General features: G+C 45.9%; 1 protein-coding gene across 1 annotated transcript in view; it reads right to left on the bottom strand.

Moving 5' to 3' along the window:
- The window catches only part of CFAP77 (cilia and flagella associated protein 77), a 94,050-nt gene that overhangs the window by 16,103 nt on the left and 55,910 nt on the right, over window positions 1–22,037 (bottom strand). The window contains exons 4-5 of the mRNA XM_083721433.1: window positions 4,969–5,074; window positions 2,983–3,084 (exon numbers count right to left, since the gene is read on the bottom strand). Coding sequence (XP_083577559.1) covers window positions 2,983–3,084; window positions 4,969–5,074 — 208 coding nt within the window. The remainder of the gene's footprint in view (window positions 1–2,982; window positions 3,085–4,968; window positions 5,075–22,037) is intronic.

Raw genomic sequence — 22,037 nt, forward strand, 5'->3', positions numbered from 1 at the left:
TAAATTATTACTGACATATGCAAATGGATATGCAGATGAAGGCAGGGGCATAAGTGGAGTACAACGAGGCCGAGGCAAAGAAGGCGGGGGGGGGGGGGGGTAGAGAAAGTTAAAAAACCCAGCCACACTCTTTTCTGATCAAAGCACTGTGCTTGTGATGGCATGGAGTGGCCGTTACAGGAATCCGCAAGCCCTTTTTTCTGTCCTGAGAGTAGCATTAAATGGGAAGCTGGGATGTGTGTGTATGGAATTGCAAATATATGACACCCCCACTCCTGGGACAGCCACTTGATCATCAGCAAAAGTGAGAACAACGAGGGCAGAGGTTTCCATTAAAAATGTGCATGTGCTAATTTACAAGGCGTAGAGGTAAATGTAGAAGTAAACGGCTATCATTTCAACAGACACATTTGCCCAGAATAGGAAAGAGGATGTGCTTGGAAACAGTGTGCCTGCTCAGGCAGCTATTGAGATGCTGCTGATAGTTGATGCGTGATTTCGAGGCTCTTCCTGCTTTTGGTTCTTTATCTCTCAACTAGTTTTAGACACGGCATCTCTTCACACAAAATGGGGAGGGGAACCTCCAACCCAAAGGGTGACCGTGGCCCGCCAGGGGTCCATTTTGGCCCATGAGGATATTTTGCTCAAACCATGCCAACCTGTCCATCAGGCAGCATCACTGGGAAATGGGCAGAAAGGCGAGGATCAGTTCTATATTGCCTGCACCTACCAGTTCCCTACAAGCGACTGGTGCATGCATCTAAAGTGGGAGGATTTAGCTCCAACTTCTCAGCTGATAAGCAAGAGGTTAAGTCCTCCTCAGGCTCCTGCAGAGAGTAGGGCAGAAGTCTCCACTCATCAGCTGACAAGATGATAATTCAATCCTGCTGGGTGCTATTTTGTCAGCCCTCCCAGAAGATGTTGGTTATTGAGCCTGGGACCTTCTTCATGCAAGGCGAATGCTCAGACAACTGAGCAATAGCACTTCCTAAACAGGAACAGAGGAATGTGGCTTATGCTGAGTTAGACCCTTGGTCCCTCTAGCCCAGTGCTGCCTACACTGTCTGGCAGTGCCTCATCAAGGTTTCAGACAGGGAGTCTTTCTCAGCCACACCTGGAGATGTTGAGGACCCTCTACATGTGAGGCAGATGCTCTGTCCCTGAACTATGGCCTTTCCAGAGGTCTGAGTAATGTCAAGGTGCGAGCCAATGCCCCTTCCGATCATCAGGAGGAGGGGGGGTTGCGGGATCACGACCCCGCCCACACCCGCTCCCGCGAGGCTGGCGTCAGCCTCGTGGGAGGCAAGGATTCCCCTCAATTAGCATCCCCTGTGGCGCCAGCCAATCGGCTGGCGGCAGGGGCGGACCTTGGTAAGGCCACTTAAGGTCGGGGCAGCCCTTGGCTCGCCCCTTTTCCCTTCGGAGACGACGCGGTTTCAGCGACCACGTGGACCTGTGGACCTTGAGGAAGATTTCTGTGAAAGGGAAGTCTTGCTTTATTTTGCCTCCTAATTCCCCCCCTTTTTTTTCCTTTTCTTTCTTTCTTACCTGACTGTTCCTAGCTTCGTTTCCGTTTCTGGAGCCTTTTGCTTTACAGCGAGAGATCCCCTGTGTGTTGCTGCGCTTCTCCGACCTCAAGGCAGTCACTCTGTGTGTGTGTGCGTGCCGTGCTGCTCCTCTCTGGATTTAAATTAATTATACTGTGTCTGTGTGCTGCTCTGCTCTGGTTGTATATCTGTATATTACGTTGTGTCTGTGTGCTGCTTTAAATCGATCAGCTTTAAATCGGTTGATCTGTGTGTGGGTGCTGCTCTTCTTCGGCTTAAAACAGTCACTCTCCGCCTTTGCCAGTTGCATTGCTGTGTGTTTAAAAAGGGGTAATCGGGGAGCTGCTGGTTTGGATCTTATGTGTGCGTACTGAGCACGTGGTCAGTGTGAGTCTCCGGTAAATTTTTCCTTTTACCTAGCTAGGTTTTTGGCCGGGTTTGACTTTTAACCTAGAGTCTTTTAAATTGCTCCCACACTTATAATTTGCCATATTCGCCCATTAACCAAAACTCTGCTGTGTCGGCTGTCTTCATTTATTCCACCTGTGGGGGGGAGGGAATAGCCACGCAATGCCCCTTCCGATCGTCAGGAGGAGGGGGGGGTTGCGGGATTACGACCCCGCCCACACCCGCTCCCGCGAGGCTGGCGTCAGCCTCGTGGGAGGCAAGGATTCCCCTCAATTAGCATCCCCTGTGGCGCCAGCCAATCGGCTGGCGGCAGGGGCGGACCTTGGTAAGGCCACTTAAGGTCGGGGCAGCCCTTGGCTCGCCCCTTTTCCCTTCGGAGACGACGCGGTTCCCACCCACCCGCCCTTTAGGTTTGCCCCTGACCTTGCTACGGGCTTCGGCTGGTCGCCGCAAGGGGCCTGGTAGGAGTTTTTCCGTTTGGCTAATTGGCTGGTTTAGGGAGCCACTTGGTTTTTTCGCCTACCTCGTAGCAAATCGTCACAACTCATTCGGTTTTTGGCGGTAGGCATTGGCCGGGGGTATTGTCATGCAGAAGAGGTTGGGGGGGAGGAACGCCATCACCTCCCCCAATGCTTGAAGGGTAGTTCGTTAAAGGACTCCGAGGGGCGACGCCTCGTCCGAAACCTACGGAGGCTAGGGCCTAAAGCGCGCCCCCGAGCGGTAACCCCTCGGGGAGCGCCTAGGGATACGCATCTCGGGTGGCTCCCCCTGTTGGTGTTTAACCCTTCCCGGTTAGACCGGATAGTCGGTTAGGGGCCAATGCCTAAAGCCAATACCTTTCTTTCCTGTAATCAATAAAGTTGTGGCCATATTCGCCCATTAACCAAAACTCTGCTGTGTCGGCTGTCTTCATTTATTCCACCTGTGGGGGGGAGGGAATAGCCACGCAACTCTTCAGGACCTCTGTGATCAATGCTATGTTCACAAGTGAGTCAAGGCAACAAGTCTGTTTGTATCTCCAACGTACCTTCTGAAAGTGGGGCATTTTCCAAAGAGGATCTGCCTGCATCGGAGGCAGGAATCTCCTGAACAGCGTCGTGCGTGTGTCATATGTCTTTCCTCTGCGTTTCTAAAAACAAGTACGGCACACAGATTAATGTGATGCCAACCAGAACATTGCTGCAGCAGAGATTCTCTTGGTACTGCATCAAGTGACAAGGGCCTAAGAGAACATTAGAAGAATCTGGCTGCTGGATCAGGTCAAAGGCCAATTCTAGCCTAGCATCTTATTTTCACAGTGGCCAACCAGATGCCCCAATGGGAAACCTGCAAGCAGGATGTGAGCATAACAGCTCTCTCCATTTGTGATTCCTAGCAACTGGGATTCAGAGGCAGCAGAGAGGCAGAAGATAATAACAGTCCTGTTGAAGTAGGCCACTAAAAGGGCCACTTAGTCCAGCATCCAACCACAAGCAGCATCTAAGGGCATCAGCAACTCTCCCCCCTTGTGACTTCCAGCAACTGGTCTACAGAGGCATATTGTCTCAGACAGTGAAGGTAGAACACTGTCATCAAGGCCAGAAATGACTGATAGCGTTAGAGTCAATGAATTTGTCTGAAATATCAATTTTAGCAGAGACATATTCACCCGAAGCTTGCAAACAGACAGCTGGAAGAGAACTCAAAGGTCAGTCCAACACCTCCAACAGTGAATCCACTGTTAGAGTTCCTGATAGTTGGCCATCCAGCCTCCTTCAGATGAGGGAGAGTCCATCACCTTCTAATGTTCCTCCTAATGTACGCATGTATTTATTTCAATATTTATATCCCAACTTTTTCTCCAAGGAGCAAAAGGTGGCATACTTAGCTATCCCCTCTCTCATTACAACAACCCTATGAGGTAGGTTAGGCTGTGAGTGAGCAATTGGCCTGAGGTCACCCAGAAAACTTTGTTCTAATTTTGCACTTTGGAGAAAACACATCTATGAGCCTTGGGAGTACCCTCCAAAAGAACCCTACACCCCAAATGAGGAAACAAGTTTTTAAAAAAGAGGTAAAAATTATACTGAAGCAGTCCAAGACAGTAAAGTCCAATTCCTTCAAACAAGCTTTCAAAGAAATTACGAATGCTTGTGGTGTCACATGTTAAGCATCTCTTCTCCAAGCTAACTATGAAGAAGAAGAAGAAGTCACCTTTTACCCTAAGCTTTCCAGTGTGGGTCACAGCAATTTTAAACACAACATTAAAAACAGTTTTAAAGAAACTACCATTTATGGGGTTCTAAAAATACACACCACATACATCAAAGGCTAGGGTAAAGAGGTGAGTCTTCTTATTTCCCCCCAAAGTATATCGGCACAGATCCATCTCTGTGGGAAGGAAGTTCCACAACTTAGAGGCTGCCACCCTCTCCAGGGTCACCACTATTCCATGAGATTCTGAAGGTGGTGGATCTACCATGAAGGCCCTCTATGCTGATCCAAACAAGCAAGGAAGTCTGTAGGAAAGGAAGTGGTCTTTCAGATATTTGGGGCCTAAGTTGTTTACAACTTTAAACACCAACACAAGCTCCTTAAGTTGGGCCTGGAAATGAACAAGCAACATACCTCCAATCTTTCATCATGGAGCCTGGCAAAACCCACATATCTTTAACCAGCTGCTGGAAACCACAGGAGGAGAGTGTGCTCCTGCTTAAGGATTTCCCATTGAGGCATCTGGTTGGCACTGTCACAACAGGATGCTAGACTAGATGGGCCATTGGCCTGATCCATTAGGCTCTTCTTATGGAGATCTATTATGATAACAAAATCTCCATACTCAGGAACAGTCTATCTCGGAATACCAGATGATGAGGAACAACAACTGGAGAGTTGCTGTTGCATTCAGGTCCTGCTTGTAGGCTTCCACAGGCATCTAGTTGGCCACGGTGAGAATAGCACATTGGACTAGATGAGCCATTGGCCTGATCCAGCAGGCTCTTCTTAGGTTCTTATGCTCCAAAGGTCTGCTCACCTTCTGCTTTTTTTCTGCCTTCTCGGCTTTGATGATGGCTCTCTGCTCGTCCATCCACATCTCTTTGTATTTGTGCTGCAATAGATCAAAGAATGGCGTGGAGGGCCTGGGGAAAAATGGGAAGGGAAAGATCTCATGGAAGAAGGAATCTATAAATGAATCTCTAATAATCAAACGCCATATAACTGGATCAGATCAAGACCCACATGTGCCCTCTAGACATTGCTGGACTCCCAACATCCTATCAGCCTAGGGGTGGGTGGATGTATCAATTTCTGCTAAGTTCCTCTTTTTTTGCAATCTTTGAAGCCACTTCTCCATAGCTCCACCTCAATTGATTGATTTCTTAAATTCTTGGGAAAATCCACCAGCCTTTTAGTATGAATTTTGCCTAACAGACACAACTGACACTAACAGACACTAACAGACTTTTTGACTAACATCTCCACCTGTTTTGCAATTTCCTCTAACATAATACATTCTTTTCTACATCATATTTGCATATATATATATTCACATGTTTCCCGATAATGTATGCATTTTGATAAACATTGTTTGGATGGAGAACTTCCAACCCAAAATTTGGAAAAATGTAAATTTTGAATAACAGCTTTGTTTTCATTTGAGAAGTCTGATTTAAGTAAACAAAACTGAATTTCCCTACATTCAGCCCCAGCTGGGCCAGTGGTCAATGGTGGTGGGAGTTGTAGTTCACAACACTGGGAGGCCAGTAGATTGTGTGGTTGGACTACAATTGCCATCACCCCTAACCATCGGCCATGCTGACTGGGGCTGATGGAAGCTGTAGTCCAACAACATACAGAAGTCACTAGGAGTGGGTCCCTACCTAAAGTCAATGTTGGGCAGCTATAAAATGCCTTCTTCATCATAGCCAATGCTTTAAAAATAAATAAATGGTGGAGGTTGCAGTCATTTCCCTGTCATGTATGCAAGTGGTCACTCTTCCTAAATCCCCCTCCCCTAATTTATTTTGTTCCTACCGTGAATTTTATTACTAATTATTGCACACTGCAGGCTTCAGAGGAGCCTTTGCTAATGATGTTATTGTTGGATATTTTCTCTCTGTGTGTGAGAATCATTTGTTCCAGAAACAGAGAAGAACACAGAAGAAGTTTCAAGAAGCAGCAGAAGGCTGAGATTGTTTTGTTTATGCAAGGACATTTTCTATGGGAACTCTTCTTTGGACACACACAGTATGACACTGTAACTTGTGAGTCTCTTGTTTGCGCCTTGCGGTGAGAGAAGCAGAGAGAGAGTCTTGGACTCTTGTTGGACTCAAGCATGCCTTGACCATGGAAGTGGTGAATGTCTGTATATATTTGCTACCAATATGCTTTTATGCCTGTCAAGTAAACCTCTACACTTAACTGAATCTTTATGGCGTCCATGAGTGTTTATTGCCTACTGTGTGTACCTTGAACGCCAAAGACGCTTCCAAGGAAGGAGCTGCATTGAGATGTAACTCTGCTAAGTATGGATACTGGCACACATGATCAGCGAAAGTGATGCTGGACCCAGTTCTTCTAAATCATCCATCAGAGGTTGATGGATTGATACAGTACAACAGTTATCATACCCTCCAACATTCTGCAAGGGAAAATTGGGATGTGTGCAGGAGCCAGCTGACTTGCATGAGAGCATCCCCACCCCATATACATGTTTGCAGTTGTAGCCACAAAGTCTTCCACGGCATCTTCTGCTTTTAACAGAAGCATGAGACAAAAACAACAGAGAGCTTTTCAGTTTTGTCAACTTCATTAAATACAAAAGCACTCAGTGACTCTCTTACAAAAAAAGAAAAGAAAAGAAAAGAACAACACCAAAGCAAATAAGAAACCTAAAATTTATTTTCCACCTCATGGAAAATTTCTTCCCTGCAAGTACCACTATTTAATTGAGCAGCAAACACATGCATTTTTAAATGGAAGGGGCAAAAAGCGGAAGTGACACATTTTTTTGCGCTATGCAGTCAGAAGACAGTTCTGGGAACTAGAATAGAAAAGGGAGGAAATGCAACATATGCAAACACACATACCTGCACAACCAGGTTTTCCCCACGAGCCTACTTCTCCTGTGCATGGGGATGTTGCGCTCTCTCTCTTTTAACAAACCTGTTAACAATTACTGCTTCCCCCATCTTGCCCTCTCACTCCTCCTAACTGCCACCTCCTTTAAATCCTTGGACTGTCCTTTTCTGCTCCCTGCCACCCAATGCTCCCACCACACAGCCGCCTCCACCTTCTGGCTCACCTAAGCCACTACTTTCCAAATTCTTTTGGGTGGGGAATGCTCAGGGCTTCAGAACTATAGACCTAAACCAGAGACTCTTACACAGACAACCATAGAGAGGAGAGAGAAAGAGAGTGTGTGTCTCCTTTGAGCACCATAGATATATACCTAGCAAAAAAATCCCAAAACCTCTCACTTCCCATTCTTAGGAGAATCTCCCTCTTCTTTCTAGGTTGATGTGAAATTATTTCAAAGCATGTCATTGAAAAGCGGCCTTTTGGTTTAGGCAAAATCTCAAAAAAGGAAGTTCTTACTTATTTTTTAAGAAAAGAACACACACACAAAAATCAGCACTTCTGATATGGGCTGCCATACATACATACACCCAGATTTCCTAGGACATTTTTGCCGCCTTTTGAAAATTCTGCCATTTTCAAGGGACGAATCCTGATGTCTGTCAGCCCTACATTTGGTTCTGAAACCCTGAGCATTCCCCACCCAAAAGACTTTGGGAAGTGGCGGCTTAGATGAGCCACTATGGCTTCTGTAATTCTGGGATGTCCCATTTAAAGTGGGACATTTGGGGGGGGGAGTGGTATGTGTTATGTGCATGATCTAATGCTATACACCCAGTGTGGTCGTTCATATATAAAGAGACCATCATTTTTGGATGTGTGGAGCTGGGCTGAAGGGGATGATATGCCATAGGTCACAGGGACTATGTCTTATGGGCATCACCACATCCCTGATTTGGGGCCAGCTGTCCCATTTGATAGGCTGACACGGCCCATCTCAGAGGGCAGCGTAATGCTGATTATAATTTAAGCATGATGGGAGATGCTATTTGGATTTTCTGCTTCAGGTATAGCAGGGATGGGGTCAGGAGAAGGGACAATCGGGTACAAGGAGCAGTAGGCCAGCTGATGCCTGCCCCAAACCGCTGTTGTACTCATGTCCTGATTGTGGGTTTCCCATTGAGGTATTTGTTTTGCCACTGTGAGAACAGGGGGCCCCTTCAGCCTGATTCAGCAGCCAGGATCTTCTTATGTTCTTAATGCTTACCATTCAGTTATATGAGAGAATGTAAATGATGCATCTTGGCACCCTACCGGAGAGGGAAGTTATACCTGCCCTTATTATCACCCACTCCTGCCACAGTGTCAGGGACCAGCACTAAGAATGTAAGAAGAGATTTGTTGGATCATGCCAATGGCCCATCTAGTCCAAGATCCTGTTCTCATAGTGGCCAACCAGGTGCCTTTGGCAGGTCAGCAAGCAGGATATGAGCACTAGAGCATTCCCCACTCCTGTAGTATCCAGAAACTGGCATTCATAAGCATTACTACCTCCAGCTCTGGAGACAGAGCATGGGCATTATGCTCAGTCAGGTTTCTCTTCCTGCTACAGAACTCGGTGGGAGGCACTGAGAACCAAGCCAGCCTATTTGCATATCTCTCCTCTTCACCTGCATATCTCATTTCCAGATGCAATGCAGGAAAGTTGCAGAATACCATACTTTTCCGTCTATAAGGCACCCCTGTGTATAAGACTATCCCTATTTTTGGGATAGCCAATCAACACCACCCATTAACGCAGCAACCAATAACACACACAATAGCTGTGGCAGCAATCAAGCAAATGGCAACCCTGTGAACTAGCCATGTATAAGACAACTCCCACTTTTAAATATGATTTTTATACACAAAAAGTATGGTGTGTATGTGTGTACGCGCGCACACACATATACACAGAGACACATAAACATTTAGGAGATTATTGGCAGAACTCCTTCTAATGTTGCCTCTCCTTAAATATCTGCAAAGCAATTCCACCATCTATTCAAAAACAATACTTTCAAAGGAACTTCTCTCCCTCCCCAAACTGCCACACTTTTCTAGATTTTTTATGTACTCTGATGCTAAATTGATTTCCAAGACCCAGGAAATATTTCATTTGAAAGAGAAGCAAGCTCCTGTTCAGCTTGATTGTAAGATGGGCGCTAGGCTGCTTCTCTTGGAAAGCACACCTGCCTTCGAACTAGAATATGATCCTTCGCTGTGAAAAAGTTTTAACTCTTTTTTTTTGTCCATAGGGCTTTGCAGGATTAGGTGAGCAGCTGATTTTCCTCTTTTGACCATCTTTCACTGTCACACACCTGACATCATATATGACCCCTGGACCACTTTCACACTATGCATTTAAAGCTGAGATACCAATTTAAACTGTGATACCACTTTAAACAACCATGGCTTCTCCCAAAGGTTCCTGGGAAGTGTAGTTCATTAAGGGTGATGAAGGTTGTTAGGAGACTGCTATTCCCCTCACAGAACTACAATTCCCAGAATTCCGTGGGAAGGAGGAATGATGGTTAAGCCACTCCGGAATGGGAAGAGGGAGTTCCCCCTCTCAGGCCCATCCACAAAGCACAGTTCCCAGAATTCTTTGGGGGAAGCCACTACTATTTCAAATGGTATCATAATGCTTTAAATGTGTGGTGTGAAGGTGGCAGGTGGGCATGACTTGGCCAAAACTGCCTTATGTGCCAAATGGGGAGGCTGGGAGTGCCTAATTAAGGCTCTGCGGGCTGGATCTTTTTTTCCCCCTTTTCTTTAAAGGATAATGAATTATTAACACTATTTTAAAATCAAAACTGTGTAGGCCTTAAACGAGCTACAAACTCTTCCCTGTTGGATACAAGCCTATGGCGTGTTTGTGACAGAGACTAGGAAATCAGGACTTCCTTTTTTGAAAAAATAAAAACCCTAAGGTATTTGGTGGGGAGGACAGTCAACGCAAGGAACGATAATTATAATTTGCAAATATAAGGCTGACATTTTTCGGCTGTAGGTATGTATAAATCCTGACAGGCGTGATTCGCCCATTTGGCGAAACAGTTCTCTACCGAGAGCAGAACAGCCTGTTCTCATGATGGCCCGTCACATCCCTGCAGCTCATTAAAACTTTTTATTTTATTTTTTTATATGGAGGATTAAACTTCCCCAAAGCATCAGAACCTTCTGAGGGACTTTAAGTACACACCGGTTGAAAGGTGTTTCAGGGGAAAAGCCTTGGGTCTGACAAACTGGATTTTTAGTAACGGCTTCCCGTTCACAGCGGGGCAAAATAATTGGTCATCAGTGACTACTAATTTGGTTGAATAGCCAGAGGCGGGTTCCCCCCCCCCCCCCACTTCCTGGAAAATCAATGACAGCTCCGAAGTCTGTTCAGCAGAAGACAGAGAATTTCTTTTTTTTATTATTTAAAAAAAAACCTTTTCAGATGTTGATGATCCTTTTGCTGGAGACAGCTGTTTTGTTAAAATTAAAATCTATGCAGAATGCCGACCTGTGAGCAGGCAGCCAGGGACAAAGTGACAACACTGTACTCTAGGGTGGTGTGTCAGTTTCCTCTGAAAACTTTTCCCTCTGAAAAACTTACAAAATTCTAATCTGCTTCCTTCTCCCCATGCAACACAACCCTCTGATACCTTCTCTGGGCATTAAGAACATATGGAAAGCCCTGCTGGATTAGGTCAATGGCCCATCTTGCCCATCATTCCCTTCTCAAAGAAAGGACCCTCTCCTAGCCCAGCCTGAATGTGTTAGGGATTGAACCTAGGAACCTGTTCTTTCACTTAGCTGCAGCCTCATGCCCCAAAGAAGAACATGCCCAATGGCTAAGAAACCAAGAAGAGCCTGCTGGATCAGTCCAATGGCCCACCTCACCCAGCATCCTATTGTTACAGAGGCCAACCAGTTGCCTGTGAGAAACCTGCAAAAGCAAGACCCCAGCAAAAGAGAACTGCCTTCCTGTGGTTTCCAGCAACTTGTGTTCAGAAGCATGCTGCCTCCAACTCTGGAGGCAGAGCACAGCCATCATGGCTAGTAAAAACAGGGTAATGGGCCCTTGGACGGTTAAATCCAGTCAAACTTTGGGATGTGGCGCTCATCTTGCTTCAGGCCAAGGGAGCCAGTGTCTGTCTGCAGACAGCTTTCAGAGTCATGTGGTCAGCATGACTAAGCTGCTTCTGGTGTGACGGGACACCATGACAGAAGCCGGAGTGCACAGAAACGCTGTTTATCTTCCCGCCGCAGTTTTACCTATTTATCTGCCTGCACTGGTATGCTTTTGAACTGCGAGGTTGGCAAGGACTGGGACAGAGGCTCAATGGTTTAAACCACAGCGTCACCTGCTCCCCCATGGCTAGTAGCCATTGATGGCCGTGTTCTCCATGGATTTGTCCTATCCTCATTCAAAGCCATCCACATTAGTATACATCAATACCTCCTGTAGTACATTATTATTATTATTATTATTATTATTATTATTATTATTATTATTACTACTTCCACCCCGTTCCACAGTTTAACTACATGCTGCATGAAAAAGTCCTTTATATTGTCCATCCTGAATCTTCCAACTTTCAGCTTTGTTGGATGTTCATGAATTCTAGTGTTAGGAAAGTGGGCGGAAAACTTCCCTTTGTCCGCTTTCTCTATCCTGCATGCAGTTTCATAAACTTCTGTAATGTTGCCTCTTACTTGGATTTCTCTAAATTGAGAAGCCCCAAATGTTGCAACCTTTTCTCATTTCATTTATTGCATTTATATCCCACCTTTCTCTCCAAGGATCTCAAGGTGGTGCACAACTCCCCCATCTCATTCAATCCCCATTACACCCTGTGAGGTAGGTTAGGCTGAAAGGCAATGACTGGTCCAAGGTCACCTAAATGAGCTTTACAGTGGTACCTTGGGTTACAGACGCTTCAGGTTACAGACTCCACTAACCCAGAAATAGTACCTCGGGTTAAGAACTTTGCTTCAGAATGAGAACAGAAATCGCACGGCGGCGGCACAGCAGCAGCGGGAGGCCCCATTAGCTAAAGTGGTACCTCAGGTTAAGAACAGTTTTAGGTTAAGAACGGACCTCCAGAACGAATTAAGTTCTTAACCTGAGGTACCACTGTATGTCTGTTTGGAGATTTGAACCCTGGTCTCCCAGGTCCTAGTCAGCTGTTCCACCATTCCCTGATCGGTGTTACCATGCTGTGCAATGCTAGGGGCTCCTTTTCCCCATTCTACCTCTATCCCAAATGATAACCGATGAACAGCAGCTGACCAAGTCCCCCGTGCTTATTTCTCCTGCTCTCCTTGTCCCAGCAGCAAAGAGAATGATGCATCCACAGATTCATGTCTTTCCTAGGCAGCAGATAGAGCCTGCTGTTCCTTGAACCTTCCTTCTTTCTCTCTCCCTCTCTTGCTGGCTTTAATTGTTCCCATTTGGGTAAGGGACCTGTCTGGTCTAACAAGCCTGCAGAAAGTAGGAGGGGGAAGCAGAGAAAGAGAGGAGAGGGACGTAACTGAAGCACTTAGCTCCCTTCCATAGCCTTGGTGCTCACACCTTAATTAGGAAAGAGGACCGCTGGGCATTTGGTTATCTTTTTTAATTGTTTATGGCCTGGCGAGCATAAAAAAGTAATGGCAGGGGAGGGAATGTGGATGCAAGTGGCCGGAGGGCCTCAGCTTCCAAGTCAAGCTGTAAACGCCCATTTGCAGTTTGTTAGCTTGTTAGTATCCCCTCTTCCGAAGAAGGGGCAGATTCAATTAGTAGCAGGAGAGAGCCTTTGTCATAGGTGGCAGTAGGGGAAAGGCGGACAAGGAAGGCAGGACTATAATGGAGCTGTTCTTTGAAGCCGTATCATGCAGCCCCCCCACAGCTTTACAGATAGGCCTCTAAACAGACCCCAGAAATAAAGCCACTGAGAGGCATGGAGGATCATTTTGAAAATGATCCCCATTTGTCCTCATTTTCCCTTCCTCAGAAAAAGAAAGAAGACCCTTCCCCACTGACAAATCCCAAATGTGTAGGTGGAAAACATTTGGGAATCTGGATCCTGAATGCCAGCAAAACTACCCAATCAAACCAATGGTTAGCCTGCATGCATTTTAAAGCACACTAAATTAAATTAAAATGCCTTATCTTGGGTGGGAAAAGTGACTGTGGTTCCCCCCCCCTCCCCGTCCACCACAAAAACTGCAGATGACCTCAGATTTCCATACGCCTTCATGCCCCCGCCCCCAGTAAATTGCAAGGAGGGGGGAAAAACAGTGATATAAATTACTTCTCTGTGGGCAGCCAATAAGGAAAATGCTTTTTTCTAAGAGTCGGAAGATCTGTTATTTGACTCAGAGGGCTCGTATGAGCAGATGCCGTCAGAAGAATAAATTCTCTTGTAAACAGAACGCTTAAAAAGATTTATCAGATGTTCATTGCCATGCTTAGAGGAGTGTGTGTGTGTAGTTATGAGTGTGTCAAATTTGCTTTGCTCTTGCTGAGATGTGTCTGAAGCAGAGTACAAAGAAGTCTGGGAAACGAAGGGCAGCAGCTCAGTGGGCTGCGCGGAAGGTCCCAGGTTCAAGCCCCAGTCACATCTCCAGGTAAGGCTGGGAAGAGACCTGTCTGGAACCCTGGAGAGATGCTGCCAATCAGTGTAGACAGTACTGAGTTAGATGGACCAGGAACTTGTACTGAGCTGACTCAGGACAAGGCAGCTTCCTACGTCAATTGGCTGTTTATTCAGAATCATGAGGACTAGAATCTTACTTTATTTTGAGGGGAAGGGCCATAGCTTAGTGGTGCAGCATGTACCTGGGATGCAGGAGGTCCCAGGTTCAATCTTGTTCATATCCAGGTTGCGCTAGGGAAGCTCCCTGTTCTGAAATGATTGAGAGCTTCTGACAGGCAGTGTAAACCAGGGGTGGGAAACCTCAAGCCCAGGGGACAAATGTGGCCCTGCAGATCTCACTATCTGTCTCTTGGGACACTTCCTAGACCTCATCCCTCTCTGACCCTTTTCCACATCCACCTTAGGTGTTTTTGCCAGGCTGGGATTTGTCATTAAACTCTGATAAATGATCAGTGTTTGTCTGCATGTGGAAAAACTATCCTACTGTAAAAGATAAACTTTACATTCATTGCCCCAGACCACTTTTGTCTCTAACCCTGTTCATCACTGGCACATGCCATCCCCGCCCCCTGCCCTGATGTCTGCCCAGAAAGGAACAATACTAAGTTAGGTGGACCAGCAGGTCTGACTCTTTAAAAGGCCATTTCCTGTGTTCTTAAATTGCTGGTGTTTTCAAGGAAGCTGAGTAAAGAACATATAGGCCACATTAACATCATATGTTTAAAGAAGTATGATACCACTTTGTAAACGGCCATGGCTTCCCCAAAGCATCTTGGGAGCTGTAGTCTTTTAAGAGTGTTGAGGGTCACTAGAAAATGAACTGATATTGATTTATATATATTAATGTAACATTTTTATATGAAACTGTGTATTATTGCAATATTTTGTTTATCTGTTGTTGCTTCAGTTTTCTATACACCTTTATAGCAGTCCAAAGACCCATAGAACAATTTCAGAACAAAATGCAGTTAAGAAGGCCAACCGTAAAAGAGAGAGAAACTGAGATGGCCATTTTGTTTTGTCTCAATGATCTTTGTTTCTTTTATCCACTTAGAGATATTTTTATATATATTAAGCTGTATAGAAATTAAATAATCTAATTTATTCCCCCAGAGCTACAATTTCCAGTTCCCTGTGAAGAGGGATTGACTATTAAACCAATCTGGCAATTGTAGGTCTGTGAGGGGAATATAGGGGTCTCCCAGCAACACTCAGCACCTTTAACCAACTGGAACCCCCAGAATTATTTGGGGGAAGCTGTGACTGTTTTAACGTGGTATCACAGTCCTTTAAATATAGGGTGGCTATAGGTATGTGGCTATATTTGCAAAGCTAAGCAGGATCCAGTATTGTTTCAAAGTGGATGGGAGACCACATGTTGGGATTCTTGCATTGTAGGTGATTGGACTAGAAGACACTTGTGGTTCCTTCTGATTCTATGATTCTATGATTCTATGATTTGTTTAGGGAAATATCTGGGGAACACCAGTTAATCCTGAAGTCCCACTTGTGTGAAGAACTACCAAAAGAAAAAAAATGGCTGATTACCTGAATTCAAAAAAGGATGCAGGACGTGGCTCACTCTTTAACGAAAATAGCCCTCAGCAGAGTTTAAAATACAGATTTATGCAGCACTTGGAAAGCATGAGAAATATAGGTTGTCAAACTTATAAACATTCCATTACTAAGCACTTACAATTCTCCCCTGCCTCTACTCTTCTCTAAGTGAATAGACCACAAACTTTAGTAAGTTTAAATGCTTTACTTACAGTAATCACTGGTCTCATGTATGCATCTCAATGCTACAGCAAAAACAACAGAAGTAAGGCATTCTTGGGTTGCAAAATACAGAAGTTAGTCACAAACATGCGGTCCCAGCCTCACATATGTGCTCAGCTTACATGGTTCAAACAGAAGAGGGAGAAAGAGGAAAGGCGGGGGCGGACAATACTCCCTTGCTCCCCCAAGGTGAGTGAGCATGACCTGGCCATGCTTTCTCTAGCAATTTACAGTTTTGTGGTCCTTAGGCCCTTACTTACTGGTGGTTATGCACAGTTATGTTTGGCTGCATTAAATCTACCACTGTTTGGAGGCGGTGGCTTTTCCTTTGCTGGAAGTGCATAAGCAGAAGCTATCCAGTTTTCCAGCTGTCTGTCAGCACGGGACAATGTAATTTAGGGTTGGGGAACCTGTTGTCCTCCAGATAAGGAAGAGCCAGGAAGCTTATACAGGAGTCTGGGAGAAACACACAATCCACTCTGGCCTATTAGATGCAACTATAGCAAGGCTGGGAAACTTGTGGCCCTTAGCTTTTATAGGAGGGGCACAACTCTCCAGTCTATTGGGTAGGGTTGTAGCTAACTAAGTTATACTTGGAGTAGACCCACTGAAATGAATGAGCCTGAATTAGACATAACCACCAATTCCAGTAGTTCTACTTTGAGCAGGATGAACACTGGATACAATGTGATGCAGTGGTCAGAGTGCTGGACTAAGACCTGAGAGACCAGGGTTCAAATTCCCTCTCATCCATGAAGCTCACTGGGTAGCTCTGGGCCAGTCACTGCCTCTCTCAACCTAATCTACCTCATAGGGTTGTTGCTCTGAGGATGAAATGAGGAGGGGCGAGAACCATGCATGCCACTTTGAGCTCTTGTGCGGGGGTGGGGGAAGGTGGGACATAAATGCAATAAACAAACAGATATAAATGCAATAAACAGACAGACAGGTGAGCAAACTCAGTAGTCTTTAAAAAATCTGATTGGGCCCTTTTTAATCAAAATGGTGTTTGATACATTAATCTAACCAATTTACTAAACATTAAAGTCACGCTGTATGTGTGTAAATGCATGCTCTCTCTCTCTTTCTCACACACACACACACACACACACACACACACACACACCTACTTTCGCTTGAAAGCAAGACTCAGAGGATGAGAGCAGGGGTCTCTTGCATGAGAGCGTGGATGTAGCAGAGTTATCTGTTACTGAGGCGCTCTGTGCTCTGAGGGCAACCTCCCTGCGGCATAACCTGGTTCACAGAAGGCAGCCCTTGTAAAAATCAGAGGATGGAGTGCAGATCCGAGCGATCTGATTGGAGGATGCCCCATGGGGGCGGCCGGGGACCCCACCACATCCTCGTTAGCGCTGACCTTGGCAGGAGTGCCGGCTGCTGATGAATAGGCTACAGTCCTGGACAACGCTCCTGGGAGCGGCCATATTATCTATTATTGTCCCATCAGCGCCTTCCTGAAAAGCCCCTCCCAGCTTAGCACACCACAGACCTTAGGAAGGGAATAAATCTATGTCTGGGATGAAGAGAAGGGGAAGGAAAAAGAGGAATGAAAAATGTCCTTTTTATGGCTCTTTGCAACAAAAGGTGGCCACGTGGCCTGTGCAAAACAAGTTTCCTGGGGAAGGAGAGGGAGGTGGAGAAAACACACACACACACACACACACACACACACACGTTGAACAGCTCCTCTAATCATGATGCAATGCCTCTTGTCCTAAACTGGTGCATGACCTTCCAAGGTAAACAGCCAGTTAAAGCCGCCTTACCATTTTTCTTAAGAAACTATGAAAAGCCCTCATAGACCAGGCCAAAGGCCCACCTAGTCCCATGGCCAACCAGAAATCCTGGTGGGAATCCAAAAGCAGAATCCAAGCAAAAGAGAGCCCTCTCTCCTGATGTGTCAAGCAAATGGTATTCAGAAGCATTGCTGCCTCTGACTGTGGAGGCAGAGCATAACTGCTGTAATTAATAAACATTGATAGCCTTCTCCTCTATGAATCTGCCCAAAGAGAAAGCTCTTTTAAAGCCATTCAAATGGTCATCATTGGCTCCTGCAGGAGTGAGTTCCATAGTTTAACTATGAGCTGTGTGATGAAGGACTTTCTTTTACCCATCCTGAATCTCCCAATATTCAGTTTCATTAGATGTCCCTGAGTTCTAGTGCTATGAGATAGGGGGGAAAACATTTAGCTGATGGAAGCGGATACCATTTCAGATAGGGATGACTTCCCCTACTGGAGACAGACAGGGTCTTCAACTTGCAACTTCCTCTGTGGAGGGGAGAAGTCACCCTGTCTCTCCAGACTGACCCTGCCTGCTGCAAGGGATGGTTGCATTTCTCCATGTAAATATGTGAAGAGGGGGGGAAATTGCATGTTTGTTTTGTGATTTTTTTCTTTGTCTAGTCCTCTCCTTCCTCTTGTTTGCTAGATCATCATTCTGAATGGGTGTTTTCATTGTGTTTCCTGTTGGCTGCCCTGCCTCCCTGTTTCTTCATTTCTACTTCTCCTTCATTCACTTTCTCTCCCCCCCCCCCCCGTTGTCTGGGGAAGGGGAAAATGTAGGGGGCAGATGGATTCTGTCCCAACTGCCGGGCAGGCATAGGAGAAGTCAGCAGGGCCAGGAACTTGCATTTCCCACCTCACTAGGGCTGCCACCTTTGGTCAGGCAAAATAAGTTCCCAACAGCTCAGAGGAGGAGATTTATGCATTTGGAGATTCCAGACAAGCAGCCTTTGGTGATTCTCTAGGTTCTTTGTCAGAACAGGCGGGGGTAAGTATGGGGAGCCCCCACTCTGATTCTGAGGCTTTCCTTAATTCAAAAAAATTCCCAAAATTGCTTTCATTGGTGATGGGGTTGATTTCCTTGGTGGTGGTGGTAGGGTTTACACCCAGAGCTGCTCAATACACTTCATCACCATAAGAGTAAACACAAACACAAGCAGTCCACATGCAGGCATAGGGAAAAGTGGATCTATTCACAAGACGGGGCTTGATAACCCTCTTCCTCCTCCTGCTTGCACCTGAGCCCTGAGGTCCCAGGACTCCTTTCTGGTTAGGCCTCCTTTGCCACAAAAATGGGCTAAAACCTCTGTTCCTCCCATTCAGGCGGTAGGTAGGTCAAGAGGGAGAGGCCCCTCTTAGAAGAGGAAGTGGCTGAGGTTAAGAACCAACCTTGGTTGCTCTCTGCCAAGGCTTTCCAGCCTTTATTAAGAAAGGCTCGTCAGGTGCTGTGATTGCTAGAGGGAAACAAACACCTCCCCTTGAATCCTCTGCAATGTCTTTCGGAGGGGTCAGTCTGGAGGTGCCCCAAGTAGTGACCATGACATCTGATGCAAGCCTGTTCATATATGGGGCACATCTAGGGTCCCATGTGGTTCAGGGTGTCTGGTGGTTCAGGAGACCCAACTCAGATTCAACATGCTGGAGCTCAGAGACATTCAGCTAGGGTTAAAGGCCCGCATCATGGTTCAACACATTGCAGCATTTGTCAACACTAGAGGCGGTTGCTGTTGGTTTGCAGATTGGTATGGAGAGGAGCCCTGGGGTGTTGCCTTTTGTGTTTTTGCCAAACTGCTTGCTTGTGTGCGTGTGTCCTTCCTTTCTTGTACTGAACTCCAGTGATTTGTTTGATGTATGGGTGCCTGCTTGATGGTTATTCTGCTCTGCTGCTACTCAGTTTGGAGAGACACTGTGACTCCACCTCTCTAGAGAGGAAGTTGCAAGTTTAAGACTCTGCCTTTTTCCAGTAGGAGGGGTCAAGCTTATCAGAAATGCCTATAAACTGAAATTCAATGTAAGATTCCCCCCCATTTTTTCTCTATACACTTTTCCATGTCATACATCATTTTATCAACTCTACCATGTTGCATCTTATTCACTTTTCCTCTAAACTAAAATGTTCAAATACTGCAGTCTTTCCTCATTTTGCATTTATATTCCACCTGTTCTCCAAAGAGCTATACTATACATGGTTTTCTTCCTCCCATTTTTATATCCACAGCTTTGTGAAGTAGGTTAGGCTGAGAGTGAGTGACAGGCCCGAGGTCACCCACTGAGCTTCATGGCTGAATGGGGATTTGAACCCTGGTTTCCCAGGTCTTGGTTTTAAGCACTAAACCATCCTGGGTCTCAGTGGGATGTTTATCACAATTAAGGTGCCTTCAGAAGGCTAGAAACACAATTAAACATTTTAAACTGACGTTGTTCACTGTTTTATGGCTCCGAACTGCTTTGAATATAGGAACAAAGAAAGATTCCTTAAATTGAGTCAGGTCATTGGCCTATCTAGCTCAGTGCTGCCAACCCTGACAGGTAGCAGCTCTCCAGGGTTTCAGAAAGGAGATATTACTAGCCCAGCCTGGCCCTTTCCAGGAACATAAGTTGCCGTTTGCAGAGTCGGTTCATTGGCCCATCTAGCTCAGTACTGTCAGCACTGACTGGCAGTGGCTCTTCAGGGATTCAGATGAAGGTCTTTTCCAGCCCTACCTAGATATTGAACCTGGGACCTTCTAAATGGAAAGCAGATACTCTACCACTGAGCTACGACCCTTCTTGGAAACACAGGTAGAGGCTTTATACTGAGTCCAATCACTGATCCCTCTAGTTCAGGGGTATTCATTGTGGTGCCTTACACTGTGGTCATGGATGTGAGAGTTGCAGGCCAGCAAAATCTGCAGGGCTAGCCGTAGTCTGCCCTGACTGGTAGTGGCTCTCCAGGGTTTCAGGTGGGATGTTCCACTTCCCAGGTCTACCTGGAGATGCCAGCTATTGAATCTTGAAGCTTCTACGTGCACGGCAGATACTCTACTGCCACACTACCTTGAGTCAAACTATCAATCCATCAAGCTCAGTATTATCTACACTGACTGGCAGCAGCTCTTCAGGGTTTCAGGCAAGGGAAACTCCCACCCCGACTGGGATTGAACCTGAGACTTTCTGCATGAAAAGCAGATTCTCTGCCTCTGGGAGACAGCCCCTCCCTCCACTGCAAATAAAGTAAATAAGAATTGTGTGCAAAACAGTTGTTTAATTAAGGGTGCCAGGAACTGTAGCTCTTTCCGGGTAAACTATGGTTCCCAAGATTCTCTGTAGGGAAGGCATATGCTTCTGAATGCCAGTTACTGAAAACCAGAGGAGGGGAGAGTGCTTTTGTGCTAGAATCCTGCTTGTGAGTTTCCCACAGGTCTCTGGCCAGCTGCTGTGAGGACAGGGTGCTGAACTAAACATTGTCTTGATCCAGCAGGGGTGTCCTTATGCTTTAAATGTGCTTTTAAATGTATGGTGAGGATGTGACCGGCATCTGGCCCAGCAGGCACTTCTCTCCATTGGTGGTAACTCTTAAACCTGCCACTCAGAAGAGGAATGGGTTAAATACCACCCACCCCAGTTTTCTTTCCTTTTTAACCTAAAGTGGGTCTAATGAGCCAGTAATTTGATTTGGTCTATAACATGCTTTTAAAGCGAGGGGATAAATACAGCTGGCCTGCATAAAAGGTAGCTATTAAAGGCGATCCGGGATAGGGCATAATAACTTTAAATTAATAGCTCCCCCTCTTCTCTGTCAGATCCCGCACTTTGGCCTTACTTGGGATTTTGCCATATTTATTCTTTAAAAGGGCGGGCGGGGGGGGGGGAACAAACTTTCAAACCGTGCCTGCTGGTCTCTCGGGCAGCCATTTAACCTCCGTTTATGAAGAAATAAAGGGAAATTGATGCTGATTCCAGCCTGCTTCGGGGGATCATTGTGCGGTGTAAGAGCTATTCTGCCTGCAATTTACCGGTCGGCCTTGTCATCCCCATGACGGCTGCTTCTGATCAAGATAAAGCTTTATAGCCAGGGCATTTGCTGCTAACAGCAACCTAATGCTGCATTTTCATTTGGCTGCAATTAATGTTAATGCCTGCAACGAAAATTGTCATTAAAGACCATTTTAAAATCCATTCAATTTGCATAGGCGCAGCCCATTTGCTATCGGGTAAAATACTTGCTGTCGTTCATCACATCTTCCTTTTGCAGCCATTTCCTCCCCCTCTCTCCCACCTACTCCCTTTTTTAAATAGAAAAACCAACTTTATTAGCAGTTTGCTCCCCCCCTTTAAAACGTGAGATCTGTAACATCACAGCTGATCTGGCACCATGCAAGGAATAATATTAATATTAATAATAATAACAATATGTTTTTACTTACCTGTATTTGTAACCCGCCCATCTGGCATTTTACAAGGTATGCAGAATATAAGAAGAGCCTGGCTGCTGGATCAGGCCAATGGCCCTTCTAGTCCAGTATCCAGTGGCCAAACAAAATGCCTCAGTGGGAAACCCATAAACAGGATCTGAGCCCAAGTACTCTCCCCTCCTGTAGCTGGTAAGAGATTGAACCTGGGACATTCTGCATGCAAAGCTCTTCCACTGAGTTATAGATGCTTCTGATAAACACAGGAAATCTGTCAGGCCATTGATCCACCTCCCTCTGTGTTGTCTGTACCAGGAGCAGGGAACCTTTAGCCATCCAGACCCTGCTGAACTACAACTCCCATCAGCCCCAAGAAGAATT

This window comes from Podarcis gaigeae, assembly GCF_964106915.1.
Source record: "Podarcis gaigeae genome assembly, chromosome: Z".
NCBI classification, from domain to species: Eukaryota; Metazoa; Chordata; class Lepidosauria; order Squamata; family Lacertidae; genus Podarcis; species Podarcis gaigeae.